Consider the following 18382-nt stretch of genomic DNA (forward strand, 5'->3'; position numbering starts at 1 on the left):
TTTTGTGTATTATTGATTGATTTGATTTTTTTATATGTCTTAATTTTATAATTAATTATTTAGTCTGAAATTTGATTATTTTAGTGTGTTAGTTTTTAGTTTTTGATTTTGATTTGAGTTTTGGTTTTGTTTAATACTTGATTTTTTATTATGATTTATTTTGAAGTTTTTTATGATATTTTGTGAAATTTATGTTTTTATTGAAATTTTAGTTAATTGATTTATAGCTTTAGTATTTATGTTTATAATTTTGATTTTGATTTATAAAATTACATGATACATTTTTAATTTTTATTTTATTAAAAATTTATTAATTTTTTATTGTATATTTTGCATATAATTATGCTTTAATTTTAGAATTATGTTGTTTGATTAAATTATTTTAATGTATTTGATTTATTTTGTCTAAACGAATTATTAGCTTTGTCCTCAAAGTATTACTTATTATTAATGAATACATATTTTATGAATGTTGGAATAGATATTTAATTGAGTTTTAAATATTTATACTAGATTTTTAATATACATAAATTGAGTAATAAAAGCTATATGATTTTGAATGCAATGAATATTCATTGTATTTTCATAATGAATTTGTGGATTATTTTTGAGTTTTGAATTGAAATGTGAATGAAATTTATTGTTGACATATGATAATTGATTGTATTTTATGATAAATTATATTTCATAGTTTTTTAATGATGTTCAGTTTAACTTATAAAGTTGATTTAGGTAAGTAATCGTTTAGTCATGAGTTGATTTTTGATGGGAATAAAATTGCCTTCATGTCTCATTAAAAATCATTGGGACCGTCGATTCTATTAGTTTTCAAAGAAATAGTTGAACTTCGGTCCATACATTCTAGCTAACAAAAATACAAAGTTGTTTGTTTTTCATACAAAAGAAAAAAAAAGTTTCACTTAGAGCATCTCCAAAAGACGTTCTATAACTTCAAATATCAAATTTTTTGCTCAAAAAAATAGAACTTCAAAACTTCAAATTTGAATGATGTCAAAAAAAAAAAACTTCAAATTTGAAGTTTTGAGGAGCGAAACTCTATATTTGAAGTTTCACTTCTCAAAACTTCAAATTTGAAGTTTCATATTTTTATTTGTATTTTGGTTCATACAATCATCACATTTATAATTCATAAATATTTTCTTGTTTATTATTTTAATCCTTATAAAAATTATATCTCATAAATATTTTAAGTTTTGTTTGCAAAAATTAAGTTTGCACATAAAATTAAATAAAACTTTAAAAGAAGATTTAAAAAAAAAATTAAAACTAGATTTAGATAACAAAAATATACAAAAGAAACTTAACAAAAAAACTTTTTAAAAATTACATAGACATAACTATTACATATATTTAAATATTACAACAACACTAATAGTCAGATAAGTTTGATCCGGAACCTTCAATATTTCCAAATTTTGTCCAATTGTTTTGTGTAATTTAAGATGGTTGTTGTTATTGTTGATGATGATGTCTTTTTGTATAATTCTTTCTTGTTCATATTGAATATATTCATGAGTATTAATATCATCGATAAAAAATTAGTCTGTTAGCAATATTTTATGTTTCTCTTGTACTTTCTTGTTCAGATATAATGTATTTACAAATATTAATATCTTCCGGTTTCAATAATTTTTATCTCTAATCTACAAATTAAAAATGAGGAGAGCTATTTTTACTTCGAAATGTACTAGTAGATCATATATGCATTTCACTTTGTTGAATAATATGGTACTTTGCTTGAAGTTTAATATTAATTAAGTTATTTTGTTTGAAATTTTATATTTTAATATAATACTTTATTAATTAATATTGTTGTAATATGTTTATATATGTGCTAGTTATTTACAAAAGTTTTATGAATTCAAATTAGTTATGACAAATATAAGGACCATATTATAAAATACTAATAGTTTTAAAGTTAAGTTTGAAGTTTTGCTTTTGGAGAAGACCACCTTTAAATTTCAAATATAGAGTTTTTGAAAACTTCAAAATATAGTTTCTTTTTGGAGATGCTCATAATAAACAAGGCCAAAATGATTTTAATTTTGCAGTCTATATTTCATTTTAGATTTGTTCCTTTCACCTTAACAAAACAATAAAACAAGTAATAAAAGGAGAATATAAGCCTTAGATAGAGTGTCCACATAGGCGAAAATAACCGGTCAATGAGAAACTATATTTTTCCATGTCACCTCCTCTATTTGTTTTTACAAAATTATCCTTTAACTTTTTACTTAAACAATTATAACCGAAAATCTTTTTTAGTGAAATATATTATTTATATAAATATAATTATATTTTTTATTTACATAATAGTTTGTAAGGAAATATTTAGTGTAAATAATATCATAGTTTTATAAAATACTAAAATAAATTGGGTTGGTTTTCAACTTTCACAAATAAAAAGTATTATTTGTAATCTTAGAAAATAATATACCAAAAATATTCTTTTTCAGGAGAGAAAATAGAAAAATACATCGGAGACAAATCCATCGCTATTATGAAATTCCTCTATTATAGAGAAAAAAAATAGAAGATTATATTGGAGATGGTCTAAGGCATGGCCGACGTAAATGATCGACGTTGAGAATTCAGCTTTATTTTTATTTTTATTCTAATGTTTCAATATAATTTGAATATTCCCTTTGCTTTATAATATAATGGTTTAAAAGTATTTTTTTTTGTTTCACTATATAAATTTTTTTTATATTTCAATGTAACTTTATACTTATTGGATATTGTGTGGCCAATTAAATTATGTAAATTACTGTGTAATTGATTAAATTTATATATTAAATGATAGTTTTCTAAAGTAATAACTTTTAAATATTACATATTTTAATTAAAACTGGAGGATATAAATCTGAGATAGAGTGTCTACGGAGGCAAAAATAATCGGCCAATGAGAAACTATATTTTTGACATGTCACCTCCTATATTTGTTTTTACAAAATGATCGTTTAACTTTTTACTTAAACAGTTATAACCGAAAATATTTTTTTAGTGAAATATATTATTTATATAAATATAATTATATTTTTTTATTTACATAATAGTTTGTAAAGAAATATTTACTGTAAATAATGTCATAATTTTATAAAATACTAAAATAAATTGGGCTGGTTTTCAACTTTCACAAATAAAAAATATTATTTGTAAACTTAGAAAAAAAATATATCAAGAAAATTCTTTTTTAGAGGAGAAAATTAAAAAATACATCGGAGACAAATACATCTCTATCATGAAATTCCTCTATTTCATCTTTTCTGATTCTTACTATACTAATGTTTCAATATAATTTGAATATTCCCTTTGCTTTATAATATAATGGTTTAAAGTATTTTTTTGTTTCACTATATAAATTGTCTTTATATTTCAATGTAACTTTATATTTATTGGATATTGTGTGACCAATTAAATTATGTAAATTACTGTGTAATTGATTAAATTTATATATTGAATGACAGATTTCTAAAGTAACAACTTTTAAATATTACAGATCTATACTATTAAAGTAGAATCATTCTTATGATTATGCCCCTGATTTTTTCAATTAGTTACAAAAATTACCATTACCATATTTAAAAATAACACCATTAATTATTTTCTTAATTAAAATACAATAAATTCGTTTTCGGCATTTAATACAAATATCATGCTTTTAGTTTTTAAAATATTTACAATATTATGTCATTTTATTTATTTAAATTATGTTTGACAACTATTAAATCAATCTATTAGAAATAACAATGTTTTTTGACCAATCACAAGACACACCTCTAACTCCTATATTAGCATACGGATGTGAGATAGTTTTTGATGTGATAAAGAAATGTGATATTTAAATTATGTTTGACAACTATTAAATCAACCATTTTCTTTACATTTAATTTTAAAGCTAATAAATAATTTAAGGGGAAATTACATGTTTACCACTTTCATGGTACCACTTTTCATTTTCACCACCATTAAAGAGACATTTTTAAAAATACCTTCTTGATTAAGTGGTAAAAAACAAAATCATTATTTAAATAAAAAAATATAATAAAAATTAAAAAATTAAAAAAATAAATAAAAATAATAAAAAGTAAATAAAAAGAATTAAAAAGAATTGTTTTTGAATTATACTTTTTCAAATTCAAACTTTTTTATAAATAATTTTTTTTTGAAATTTTTTTTTGAAATTTCTTTTTGAAATTTCTTTTTGAAAAACGAAAATTATGTTTGAAACTATTTAAAAAAAAAAATATATATATTTTTAAGTATTTATTTATATATTTATTAGAATCCTAAATGTTACATTCTAAAAACCTTACCCCACCCTTCAACTTAAAACCCTAAGTCTAGATTAGTTAACCCTAAGGATATAATTATCTTTTACCCTTTATTAAAAGTGAGGGTAAAAGTGGTTAGTGTAAACATGAAAAGTGATATTATGAATGTGGTATTTGTGGCAATTTCCCATAATTTAAACTAATATCACTAATTTTTGTGATACAAATTAAGTGATGTGTCTTTTCGTATCGCATTTTCCTTATCATGTAGAATATCAAAATCTTAAAACTTTCATTTTTTACAAACTTTTATAGTTGTATTTTATTCTTTAGTATTAAATATGCAATGAAAAATATCTTTAGAATTATATTTGTAAATATAATACTTTACAATAATTAAAAAATAATACAATATTTTTCTAAAGTTAATTTATAAATATAAATATACAACTTCTTATAGCATATCTAACATCTCTTATTATTTTTCAAACGTAAATAATCAATACAATATTAAATAATCAGATGATCTTATATAAAATTACATAATCTTATAATTAATTTTTTTATAAAATTGTAAAGAGAACAATTCCCACACTTCTAAACTGCGGGTCAAAATCTAATTTTAATTAAAACTGATTACATTTTGAAACAAATAGAATAATCTATAAACTAACTCTATATAGATATGAGGACAAAATTGTAAAGTAGTCTCACATTGAATTTCTCTCATTATGTACATTCCTAATTGGAAAAAGATAATCAACATCTAATATTATGTTACTCTTAGTATATTAGAAATTGTCGAACCGTAAACCAATTAAAGATGATGTAAGGAAGACATAAAGATGTATTTTCAGTTAGCACAAATATAGAATCAATTGACAACAACTTAATTTTGTCTAGGATAACAGAGAAGAGTTTCCATACTTTCCAATATTATAATATCTCACTATATTAGTGGCTAAATCAGTTTTTTTCTCTAGCACAAATACTCACTCCATTCTTAAAGTTTAAGGTTTTCTATCTGATGATATTAGTAGTTTGATAAAAAAAAAAAAAAACGGTCGAACTGTACATTGTAATTGGAGAAAGAAAACAAACAAAAATCAACCGAAGGTTTTTAAGGTATATGAAACAAAAATTGGAAATATCAATTCTCTGCAATTAAAGAATAAGACAATAAAATTGTAAAAATACAAAATAAAACAAAAAATATACACAGAAAGAAATATTTAGTAAAATAAAATCATAATATGATTTGCATAATTGATAGTGCTCAGCTACACTAAAAAGTCTAAATTTACAACATACACAATTTTATTTACATCTTTAAACCTATTATCTAATTAAAATGATTCTAAAAAAGTGCCAACATGAAAAGTTAGAAAGTATACGATAAAATATAATACATAACGTTAAAAATACATTATCACTCATCATTAAAAAAATTATGTTAGTAGTAATAAAAATGAAATGATAACACATTTATTAAAACCATAGAATGGCACGCAACAAAGTGTTATTAAATATAAAAACTACAGATTAAATATGCTCATCGCGAACACACATAAAAATGAGACATCATATTTGGATATATTTAAATAAATAATTTGAAATATATTATATTCTTGATAATTTTAAAATTACTTAAAAGAAACTAAATTATTAAAAAAATTAATATACAAATAAAACTAAAGCAATATTTTGTAACATCAAAATAATAAATGAATAAAAGTATATTATGTTAATAAAATAGATTTTAGATTTTAAAGACTTCTAATTCATGTAATATTACAAAATTAAAAATTTGTTTATTAAAATTAATATTTTACCATTAGATATATTAAAATAATATTCTAGATCCATATTCAATTGTTAGTTTTCAACTATTACGTGTAAACAAAATTATTAAGTACGTTTTTTTAAAATGGAGTTTTATATTTTAAGTAGGTTATTGAAGTACTTTTTCTTTTTGTAAATTTATTCGAAATGAGATTCCGATCTTTTAAAATAAGATAATTTATGTTCTATACATAAATATATATTTTTACATAATTCTAAAATCTCATACTTGATTCTTCATATTTTATTACTTAATTATGTTACATATAATAGAAATACTTACTTCAAACTAAAAATATATAAAAAAATCAAATTTAAAAATTAGTTATATATAATTTAATATATAAAATTTCGTATATACCACAGCCCTATAATAACATTGGCCCGAAACACAAAAGGCCCATTAATGATTTTTCCTCGTTTCAATCTCTTTGCGTCTGTCTATAAGAGCAAGACACTCTAAGCCCTATAATTCTTCAAATCGCAGTCAACCTCCTTAGCAGTCTCCATTCTATACTCTTCCTCCCTTTTCAACATTTTTCGTTTGGTTTTGTTCAATTGAGATCGCTTTCGAAAGGCGTTGCGCTCTTCGTCTCGGGATTCACTTTCCCTGAAGGGCGTGTCACCGAAAGCGTACATCATTTATCAATCCGATCGATAGGGATGCGAAATTCGGATTCGTTCGAATGAGCAAACCTCGATACCGGTGGCTGACCTTACCGATGCTGGTCGCTATCGATTAATCGGATTTAGAAATTTGGAATTTAAATTTTATATTTTGATATGAATTTGAATAACGAAAATTGATTGTTTTGGGGATGGGATATTTGCTTCATAATGGTGAGCTCTCTTAGATAAATAAATGTGAGAGAAGTTCAAGTTTCCGGAGCAAAGATAAAACTGGCCAGAATTAAACAGCTCTGTGTTTATCCCTATTTTCACAGCGTTACCTGTCTTCTGGTATATATATCTATTCCACAGATTCCATCGTCCCTATAGTTATCAGAGTTTTCAAGATTAAGTTTGCATTTGATAATCAGTTAAACAAACCAGCTCATAAGATCTTGTTTCTGCACAAAAGAATAATTAATTTGATTAAATGAACAAATATCCTTTATTATAATTTTCATATTACTCAAATGCTTATTTATAGACCCTAAATTATTGTCCAAAAATATTTTGTTGTAAAAGTACATGACTTCCAGGATCAGGTTGCGACTCTGTATACAAAAGACGAACACATTTGAACTTGTAAAGGCAGATACATTCAGCTATTCAACTCTGTTTACATTCAAACTGGTAACACATCGAGACTAAGAGTAGAAATCAGACACAAAGGTGAAAGCAACTTTAAAATTTTACTAAAATAGAAGTTATACAAAGATCACCATTATTGAACTGAAAAACCAAACAAAATCACCATTATCCAAGTGAAAACCAAACATAAAGCAACATAATTCAATGAAATAAAAATAAACTATGTGAAACTTCAATCTCCAGCCTTCAACTTTCTGCATGCAGACTTCAATCAGCAAGATTGTGAGCTTCAAACTTTGATAAAAAGCAAACGAAAATTCAGTTAAATGACCAATATACAAAGCAAACAAATACAGAAGAAAAGCAAATGGATTCATACATTTCTCAAGCTTATCAAGCTCTTCAATTTCAGCTAGGATTTGCCATTTGTAATGATGGCTTCCTTGAGCTTGATGTCAGCATGAAGCCATTGCACACTACACACAAGAACCTTTACCATGTAGTGAGTTAAGCAGCTTCTATAAGGTTCTAATATCCTGTCACCTGTGCTGAAAGCACTTTCTGAAGCCACTGATGAAACCTGCATAGCTAGGAGATCTCTCGCTATTTCTGCAAAGACCGGAAACTTCATTTGATGCACTTTCCACCACGACAGTATGTCAAACTCGGTTTCCAGGAAGAGTTTTGGAGTCTCAACCGCATCTTTCAAATAAACTTCAAGCTCATCTCTAGTATCTTCACCTTTTTCAGCAACAAGTTCCTTGTACACAACATCCATCCTTTCATAGCCGAAATCCTCAACCACCAGTTCCATTCTTTCCACTGCTTGATCATGAGAGATTGGACCAGGATGCCAGAAGCTTCAGTGGGTTGCGATGCTTGTCCAGATGATCCTTTGAAACACATGCTGTACTCTTTAAACATGGATGTGAGAAGATCAGTCACCGATTTTTCCATTTCCTTAGCCTCCAATCTATCTTTCCCATACAACTTCTCAAAATAGAGCTTCGTGAAATGCATCTTCTGCGTAGGGTCGAAGATGGTTGCTAAGATCAACATCTTGTTGACACCCTTGATACAATCCCAATACTTTAAAAACTTCTTCAACATTTTTGATGCCTTCAACTTGAACTCAGTGTCTAAGCTACAAGCTAGTGAGATTTCTCTCAATTGTCACTATCTCACCACAACATTTGAATGCATTGACCTTAAATGAGGCAGAGACAACCAAGGTGTTGTTGTAAAATATGACCAAAAACGTAATAAGCTTTTCAACAGCTTTCCAGTCCCAAGAAGTAGGTGGTCCACACCGCTTAGCCCCATTATCTACTTCGAAAAAATAGTCATTGTACAACCTATCTTCTGCTTCGATTCTATCAAATGCTACCTTGAACTGTAAAGCTCTAGATAACATAAGGAAAGTTGAGTTCCACCTAGTATTTACATCTAGGGGTAAGCTACCACGAGTCATCTTACCAGTTGTGACTCTTTGATCAAGGGCATTTAACCTAATGGTTCAGGACCTAACACACTGAACAGCATTTCTGATAGCTAACACATTCTCACCTAGATCATTTAAACCCTCCTTAGCAATTAAGTTTATAATATGAGCCGCACACCTCATGTGTAAAAAATTCCCATCTAAGACTAAAGCATCAGGGGAAATTGAGCTAAAGACCTCATAGAACCTCTTAATGGCAGAAGTATTGGCGGTGGCATTATCTACTGTGACGCAAAACAGCCTCTCAAGTCCCCAGTCAGCTAAACACTCTAAAAACACATTAAAGATTGTCTGACCTTTGTGATCCATGACATATTTGAAGCCAATGATTAACTTTTTCAGCTGCCACTGATCGTCAATGAAGTGTGCAGTGATAACCATATAACTTGCACCTGCGAGACATGAACATTTTTTGTATAACCGTAATAAAGGATTTGTATCGACAAGTATTTAAAAAAAAACAATGTACCTGCCACTTAAGATACCCAAATATCAATGGTAAGTGAAACTTTCTGTTTACTTGTGATGAACAAGTTCTTCAGTGCTGCTTTCTTTTTCACAAACATCTCCACAATGTTCCTTGTCAAAGTCCTTCTTGAGTGAGGCTTGAACAAATTCACCTTGCAAAGTAAGACATTAAAACAGTAAGTGAATTTGATGATTTTTTAAAAAAATTAAAATTAAAAAGGCAACGGTATACAAGGTTATACCTTGTCGCAGAAGTATCTGAAAGCAGTACTTTCAATGAATGAAAGTGACAATTCTGCTAACACCACCAACTCGTTACAAGCTTCTCTGAAAAGCGCTTCAGTCACTTTGGATGCCTTGAGGTTTCCTCCATTACCAATCTGCTGTTGATTCTTTTTCTGATTAGTTAACCATGCCTTGTGTTCTTTGCAAATTCAGAGATGCTGCTTCAGGTTGGAAGTTCCTGACTTGGATGCACATGAAAAGATCTTCTGGCAATGGTGACAAATATACTTGTCTCGGCTCTCTTTGGTTCTGATGAAATGCTCCCAGACACGAGACCTTGGCACAATCATCTTCTTCACCTTCTGTGCCTGAGATGTTGCATTTGTGTCAGCACATGTCTTTTGGTACTCTTGCTCTTCATGTTGCATTTCGACATCAGTCTATTGGTTATTGAAAGATGAGGATGTCATCTGCAAGAAAAAAAAAGAATTAGTATTAGCTTTACGATTATTTAACTAACATTACAATAATTCATAGAAATTGTATCAAAACCGTGGGCTAAAACCAATCAAACTTACATCACATATATGACAACAATAGAAGAATTAGCATCAGTCTGTTTTCAAAACATATATATTATCAAGAAGAACTAACGATACTCTGGTTTTCAAAAGTCAAAACATATATATATGTAGGCCTACATATATGAAAAGAACGAGACTTATTACACACAATAAGCAAAAAAAAACACTAGCTAGAAGAACTAACATCACATGCATTGAACTAAAAAGCACAAGACATCACCCAAATTGATCACCAATAATATTATCTACCCAAAATATAAATTAGAAAAATAAAGATATATGAATGATGCATCAAGTACTTAGAAGAAAAATAAGCACCTCGGATTGATTAATTTCGGACTAAAGAGGTGGATTGGCTTGTCAAGTCCGGCGATTCGTAGAGACATATATAGGAGCTCGATTAAGGGTTTTCGAGTTCGAATCGACGAGGGAATCATTGAAGATATTTGATTTTTGGGTTATGGAAAGGATTTCAGAAAGGATATACGGAAGTTGAGATTTCGGAAAGGTTTGGTTGAGATTTTTGCAGAGAATCGTGGTGTATTTCTTGTGTAGTCGCAAATGAATAACAAAATGGGCTAGGGTTATGTTTTGATTGGGTTTCGGATGATATCAATCGGTTCTCGGATTTTAACCTGATCCGACCCGACACCCATTACACCGTGAAAACATGATCCGTTTGGTATATTAAGAAGAACGGAAACCGACCCTAACCGGCTTTATCGGACCGGGTTCGGTTCGGTTGTTCGGTTCTCGGATTTATTGCCTAGGCCTATATATATATATTATTTTAATTTATATTAAAAATCTAATAATATAATTTTATAAATATAATTTTTTATATTTACTTTAATAATATGATTTTAATATTTTTATAATTATACATAATGTAAATATTGTTAACTTATGATTTAACCACAGCTACATTACATTTGGTAGTTAAGATTACTGTCAATAGTTCACCCTATTTTTCACTCTATTAACTCTATAATAGAGTTGTGATATACTTTAATGGTATTCTTTTTTAAAGCAAAAAATATTGTAAGGAACAAAGAAAAACAACTTACTTTATATATAGAGTAAACTCATTTTTACTCTATTATATATTAAAAAGATAGAGTATCATTGGAATATTTTTACTCTAAACTCTATTTTATAGTGAAAAATAGAGTGGGGTTAAAAATGCCCTAACCGGTCATAAATATCACATAAACGCAAAAATTCTGATCGATGTTTAGTCGTATAAATAAATATCTTAATAACGCTTAAAATCGCAACCACCCGCATGTCCGCCACCTCTGCAGTTACACCATTCAGGCATTCGGTTAGGCCTTAACGTCTTAATTTTAATATATACCAGCTAAACGAAAACGTAAACCTAAGTGAAGAACCTAATCTATACAAGGGGAACCAGAACAAAATTGTTCATGAGTTTGTCACTTAGTTAGAAGAGATTTCGTATGTTTTGAAATGCTAATTTGCATTCGTAGCCTCCATTCTTCGAGTTTTTACGTCACCACTGCCTAACAAACACACACAATAATTTTCTTAGTGAGATTAAGTACCGAATTACCCAAAATCCGAATAAAACTGGTCTGAATTTGAAAGATTACTCGAATGCCTATGTTTAGTTTTGCTTATTAACCGAAGTTAAATGTGTAACATTTGTTTATAAGACCCTTCTTTAATTGGGTAGACTTTAGCTTTCTATTGTTATATGTATATTGATAAATTATCCAAAAATGAAATAATGTAACCTAACTGAAAAAAATGAAAAACCTAATCAAAATTAGGTAAACCAGAACCAAAAAATAAAACCTTATATAAATACAAGTTTGTCACTAGAAAAGAGAGATGGGAGATGGAATGCTAATTTGCGTTCGTAGCCTTCATTCTTCGAGTTTCATACGTCACCACTGCCTAACAAACACACACGTTTTGCGTTAGCAACACTATACACCTTACTTTACGTCTAAAACAAGAAAACGTCGTGTTCTTGATATAGACCAATCTCAGATACGAAGTGTCCGAACCCTTAAGCAAAATGCACCAAACGCATGAAGAATCAAGTTTTACTTATCTTTACGGAACATAAACTATAAACCTTGAAAACCCAAATTTTCTTGTTTCTGGTTACAACAAAAGAGAAGAAACAACTACACGAAAAATGTCTAATGAAAACTCCGTAATGTCATTGCTAGATCGTATCTCCGCTCACCTCTGTCTTCAAGACGTATCAATTGCATTATTAGGTCTATTTCTTTTCAGTTGCCTGCGAGCCAAGCTAACCAACAAAGGCGGTCCGATACAATGGCCAGTCTTTGGAATCACCCCCGAGTTCTTCCTCCAAGCTCACGACGTATACGGATGGGTCACAAGGTGTTTAACCAACAGCCAAGGAACGTTTCCTTACCAAGGAATCTGGTTCAGTGGATCTTACGGAGCCATGACAAGCGTCCCGGCAAACATCGAGTACATGCTCAAAACCAACTTCAAGAACTATCCTAAAGGAGAGTTTTACAAAGAGAGGTTCCGAGATTTGCTTGAAGAAGGTATCTTCAACGCTGATGATGAGTCTTGGAAAGAGCAGAGACGTATCATCATTACCGAGATGCATTCGACACGATTCGTAGACCATTCGTTCCACACAACGAGGGAGTTGATACAGATGAAGCTCTTCAAAGTGATGGAGAGCTTCTCAAAGTCTCAAAAAGCATTTGATCTTCAAGAGATTCTTTTGAGGTTGACGTTTGATAATATCTGTATCGCGGGTCTCGGCAATGATCCTGGTACTCTGGACGTTGATCTTCCTCAAGTTCCATTCGCTAAGGCCTTTGAAGAAGCAACGGAGAGTACTATGTTTAGGTTCATGATTCCACCGTTTTTGTGGAAGCCTATGAAGTTTTTTGACTTAGGGTATGAGAAAGGGCTGAGGAAAGCTGTTGAGACGGTTCATGGGTTTATAGACAAGATGGTCGTTGACAGAATCAAGATGCTTAAAGATGAAGGAACGTTAGAGAGAAACAAATCAGATGTCCTCTCGAGGCTAATCCTTATCGAAAGTCACAAAAGAGGCAATGACAATGATCGGTTCACCGTCAAGTTTTTCAGACAGTTCTGCACAAGTTTCATCTTAGCGGGACGTGACACGAGTTCCGTCGGGCTTAGCTGGTTCTTCTGGTTGATAACAAAACATCCAGAAGTCGAAAACAAGATCCTCCAAGAAATAACAGAAATTTTGAGCCAACGAGAGAAGATGAGATCAGTTGATGAGAGTTGTTGTCGTCACTTCACAGTCAAAGAGCTAAACGACATGGTTTATCTACAAGCGGCACTGTCTGAATCTCTCAGACTCTATCCACCGATACCAATGGAAATGAAACAAGCAACAGAAGAAGATGTGTTTCCAGATGGGACTTTCTTGGAGAAGGGTTCAAGGGTTTACTTCTCCATCTATGCTATGGGAAGGATGAAATCAATTTGGGGTGAAGACTGTGAAATGTACAAACCGGAGAGATGGATACAAGGAGGACAATACGTGAGTGATGATCAGTTTAAGTATGTTGTGTTCAATGGCGGTCCAAGGCTTTGTTTAGGGAAAACATTTGCGTACTTGCAGATGAAAATGGTGGCTGCTTCCATCTTGTTGAATTACTCGATCAAGGTTGATCAAGGTCATCTTGTTGAGCCTCGAGTTACAACCACTTTGTATATGAAACATGGTCTTAATGTTAGGATCATGAAGAGGTCTTTAGAGGAAAAGAAGCAAGATTCATAAGTAAATAAGAAGATCGAAACAAGCTATAAACGGGGCCATGAATTGGAGCTTGTTACTAAAATATTTGTTTATATTATATATGGGCTAATGTAAGATCATCACCCTTTGTTCTATCTCAAAGTAGATTTAGCCACTTATATAATCTTTCTTAGTAAAATGTACATTGTGTGTATTATATTCCGTGTAAGGCAGATTAAAATGTTATACAAAGCAAACATTGCAATCAAAAGGTACAAAAACTAACATACCGACACATGCACACATTTCAGATCTAGTTGTCTGCAGTCCGGTTTAACTGATTTATAAACTAAACCGACAAGGATATAAATCGGGTCGGTTTCATATCTTGTTTGTATCTAAACCAACTGTAATCATACCAAACAAAAATAAACCGATTAAAACGTCATTTTCCCTTCTAAATGTTTTTTATTCAATATTATTTATCAAAGACAATAACATAGAAGTTGATATGTTAGATCGCATCAAAAAAATTACAACAAGTTCATGAGAAACAATCTAAGCCGTTCGAAAATATGATATGACAAATAAAACTGCAAAAAGAAATCAAAGACGAAATCCAAACCGAAATTTGGTTGGATGTTACCAATACATTGATATCAAATGATCTTGTTCCACGTTTTTTAACAGTTGAAGTGATTTCCCCATTACAGTGGACTGCAATCACTTTCATTACCTACACGTTAAGAGTTCTCCAGATAAAGATAAATCATTTTTTTGGGTTGAAGCTGTTCTGGAAGAGATCTATTCCAAAAAAAATTACTCTAGAACCCGTCGAACAATCTCTGCGTTAACCATTACAACAAAAATCGGAGCAAAACGAGTATATCTCGATTACAAAAGCCGGCGGAAAACGAAAAATATCCCCAGAAACGTAAAGAAAAATAACCATAATGAAACCATGATACTAGAAAACAAAGAAGAAGAAAATTATTAAAAGAGAAATCAGAAATCCTAGCGTTGGTACTTTAAAAGCCACCACCGCAGGCTCACAAAAATATCTATCATTTTTCCCGCTCATTGATGGTTACTACTTCTTAACCTCATTCATATCTTTGCATGACTCTTCTACAATTAAAACATCATTTTAACACTGATTTCTTATTTTATAACAAATTATAAGAACTAGGTAATTTTTCCGTGCTCATGCACGGATACAAACATTTACGTAACGATTGAATTAAAACAATTGATAAAAGAAAATTATTTGTTTATAACCTTTAAGTTAATTTTTAATCTCTATAATATTATTTAAAAAGTCAGTTTGTTATGTAGTATTATGTTTCCATCTTAATTCGATATATGATTTCACATATAGTATTTTGTATAGTTTCAAATATTTATTTTTGTGTTAAATTATATATATTATTCTAAATTAAACAAGTTATATTAAAATTGGACTATTATTTTCTTAATTCATGTAGTTAAGTTCATTTTCTTATATTTGTAAATATATTGGTGTTTTTTGTATAAATTGGTGTATATTGTTTTAGAAAATAGGAAACATAAATATTAAATCAGAATTGCATTAATAAACATAACTTGTAATACTTTGAAAATTCATACAACAGAACACTACTACACACTAAATCTTAATAATTGTTTGATTGATTTTTCATTATTTAGTATATTGAATAGCATCGATTTTCTGATCACAAATTTTGTTTTGGTTACAATTAAACCAAAATAAGCTCATCTTGTTACTTTTATCTTAGGATATAAAATATATTTTGTAAGATTGTGTATAATTTGCTATATGCTGTTTTCCATAAAATTAAAAATTGAAGTGTTAATAAATTTTGTTATGAAAATTCTAATCATTCAATCAAAAATATATTGAAAAATAAGAAATACTATTTATATTGTTGTAGCCTCACGTTATAAAATATTTATTTGGTTTTAAAATAATCATAAGATATAATTATTTATGTTGTTCCAAATTATTTTCTTATTAATTATTAGATCAAAAGATATTTATAATAAAAATATTATTATCTTTTAGAAAAATATATCTGAATTGTTATATTTTTTCAGTTTTTGTGAAGTTTTTTTTTATATATTTATAAGTATAAATTATTATAAGTTATTGAATTTTTTATTTTTGTTGTAGGAAACATAAAGAATAAAAAAACTAAATTCGTTTTTATATAAGTGTCTATGTTTATATTTTATAAATATTTTTTTATTATTTATGTGTTTTAATAAAAAGAAAAATTACATTAAAAAGTTAATCACAGTTTTATTAAGAAAAAGTAAACATAGATAATTGTTATTAATGGAAATCACTAATAATAAAAAAATGAAAATCACTAATAATATTTTTAGTGTAATAAACCAACGTGAGAGTTAACTTGAGCGCGACACATAAGAAACTGACTTCTCAAATAATATTATAGAGATTATTACTTCAAAAACTTTATATGACCATTGTTCTGTGTCTTGTTAAGAGATCTCATGTAAAGCTTTTCTCTATTAGTCGAGTTAAATAACCCAATTTTAGAAAATCACCTTTCCCTTTACTCGTTTTCTCGGTACATAGTTCTTATTTTATTACAAATTATAAGTGCTACGTCAACAACTTTATATGACCATTGTTCTGTGTCTCGTTAAGATATCTCATGTAAAGTTTTTCTCTTTTAGGCGAGCTTATTATTAGGCTCAAATTCCATATCTACCGGTATTAAAAACATCATAACTGAACTATATTTTGAGTAAATAACCCAATTTTTCAAAATCACCTTTCTCTTTTCTCTGTAAAATTCTCATTCATCTTCGTTTTATATTGTTTAGTTTCTCTGGTATTTTGCCGCTGTAAAAACGCCTTTATTCTTTTTCGTATTAGTTTCTCTCATCTTATTAACTTAGCCAATATGATTATTTATAAAAATAAATAACTTGTCTATCATCCTCTTTACATTCAGAGAATAGTAAACTTTTCTTATACACAAATGCTAACTTTCATAATAACTATATAGAAATGTATTGAAGGCGATCTTATAATCTGGGAGATCTCCTAATACCCTCTTCACTACAAGAAAACAGCGATATTCTGACGGACATTCCGACGGAAAATGAAATCCTCGGAATATATCGAGGAATTTCCGAGGAAATTCCGAGGAAACACAAAATTGGGTTTCCTCGGAATTTCCTCGGAATTTCCTCGGAATATACCGACGGGATTCCGAGGAAACTACAGTCCGTCGGAATATTCCGAGGAAATTCCGAGGAAAACTCTGTTCCTCGGAAAAAACCGATGAATTCCGAGGAAATATTATAGCCGTTGGAGAGCCGTTGGGGGATTTTACAAAATTCCGAGGAAATTCCGACGAACTAGTTTTGTCCGTCGGAATTCCGTCGGAATTTCCTCGGTATGTCGGCAGGATTTAAACTATAAATACAAGCACTCCTCTTCCTCTTCATTCACTTCATATCTTCATCCTCCCTCTTACTCTATTTACACACGAATTTGATTCATAAAAAATATGTCTTCTTCAAATTATTTTCGTTCTTGGATCGATCGACCTCATTTGGATCCGAACACGAGATTGCTTACGGAAGAATACCAACGAGGTATAACTGAATTCATGGGGTTAGTTCACCGACAACCGGAAGCAAAAACAGGTATGTTAAGATGTCCTTGCTCTAATTGTAAAAATAGAAAGGTTATTAAAGAGTGGGATGTTTGGACTCATCTATATTTGAGTGGGTTTACACGAAGTTACAAAATTTGGTATCATCATGGGGAAACTGATTATGAACATGGTAGTACTAGTGAACCTCAGCCAGCGGTTAGATTAGAAGAACCAATTAGAACGGATGTAGATTATGGTGTAGGTACTGAGCAGATGGTAAATGATCATTTTAGAGGGGAAGATTTACCCAATGCAGAAGCTAGGAGATTTTATGATATGTTGGATGCTGGAAAGCAACCATTGTACGAAGGTTGCAGAGATGGTCATTCAGCTTTATCATCTGCTACAAGATTGATGGGCATTAAAACAGATTATAATTTGGCTGAAGACTGTGTGGATGCGATTGCTGATTTTGTAAAAGGTATTCTACCCGAGGATAATGTAGCTCCTGGTTCATACTACGAGGTTCAGAAACTCGTAGCTGGTCTTGGTTTATCGTATCAGGTAATAGATGTATGCAGCGACAACTGCATGATTTATTGGAGGGTGGATGAACAGCGGGTTACATGCAAATTTTGTGGAAAGCCTCGTTATAAAGATACAATTGGAAGAGTTCCAGTGCCATATAAAAGGATGTGGTATTTACCTTTGACGGAAAGGTTGCAGAGGTTGTATCTGTCTGAACGCACAGCGCAACCAATGAGATGGCATGCGGAGCACTCAACAGATGGTGAGATCAGACATCCTTCAGATGCAAAAGCGTGGAAGCATTTCCAATCAAA

General features: G+C 29.7%; 1 protein-coding gene and 1 non-coding gene across 2 annotated transcripts; both read left to right on the forward strand.

The window, feature by feature from the left end:
- The first annotated feature begins 6963 nt into the window (after window positions 1–6963).
- On the forward strand, window positions 6964–7105 carry LOC125593768. The gene has a single exon (XR_007329659.1). It is a non-coding gene; the product is annotated as a small nucleolar RNA snoR137 (small nucleolar RNA).
- A 5017-nt stretch (window positions 7106–12122) lies between these two features.
- LOC106417656 (cytochrome P450 86B1) lies at window positions 12123–14179 on the forward strand. Its single transcript, XM_013858434.3, has one exon. The coding sequence runs from the start codon at window positions 12340–12342 to the stop codon at window positions 13948–13950; it is 1611 nt and encodes a 536-aa protein (XP_013713888.2). The 5' UTR covers window positions 12123–12339; the 3' UTR covers window positions 13951–14179.
- The last annotated feature ends 4203 nt before the right edge of the window (window positions 14180–18382 follow it).

Source organism: Brassica napus, chromosome C9, assembly GCF_020379485.1.
Source record: "Brassica napus cultivar Da-Ae chromosome C9, Da-Ae, whole genome shotgun sequence".
Taxonomy (NCBI): Eukaryota; Viridiplantae; Streptophyta; class Magnoliopsida; order Brassicales; family Brassicaceae; genus Brassica; species Brassica napus.

Coding starts and splice junctions, on each gene's coding strand:
- LOC106417656 (XM_013858434.3), top strand. CDS start 12,340: ATGTCTAATGAAAACTCCGTAATGTCATTGCTAGATCGTATCTCCGCT.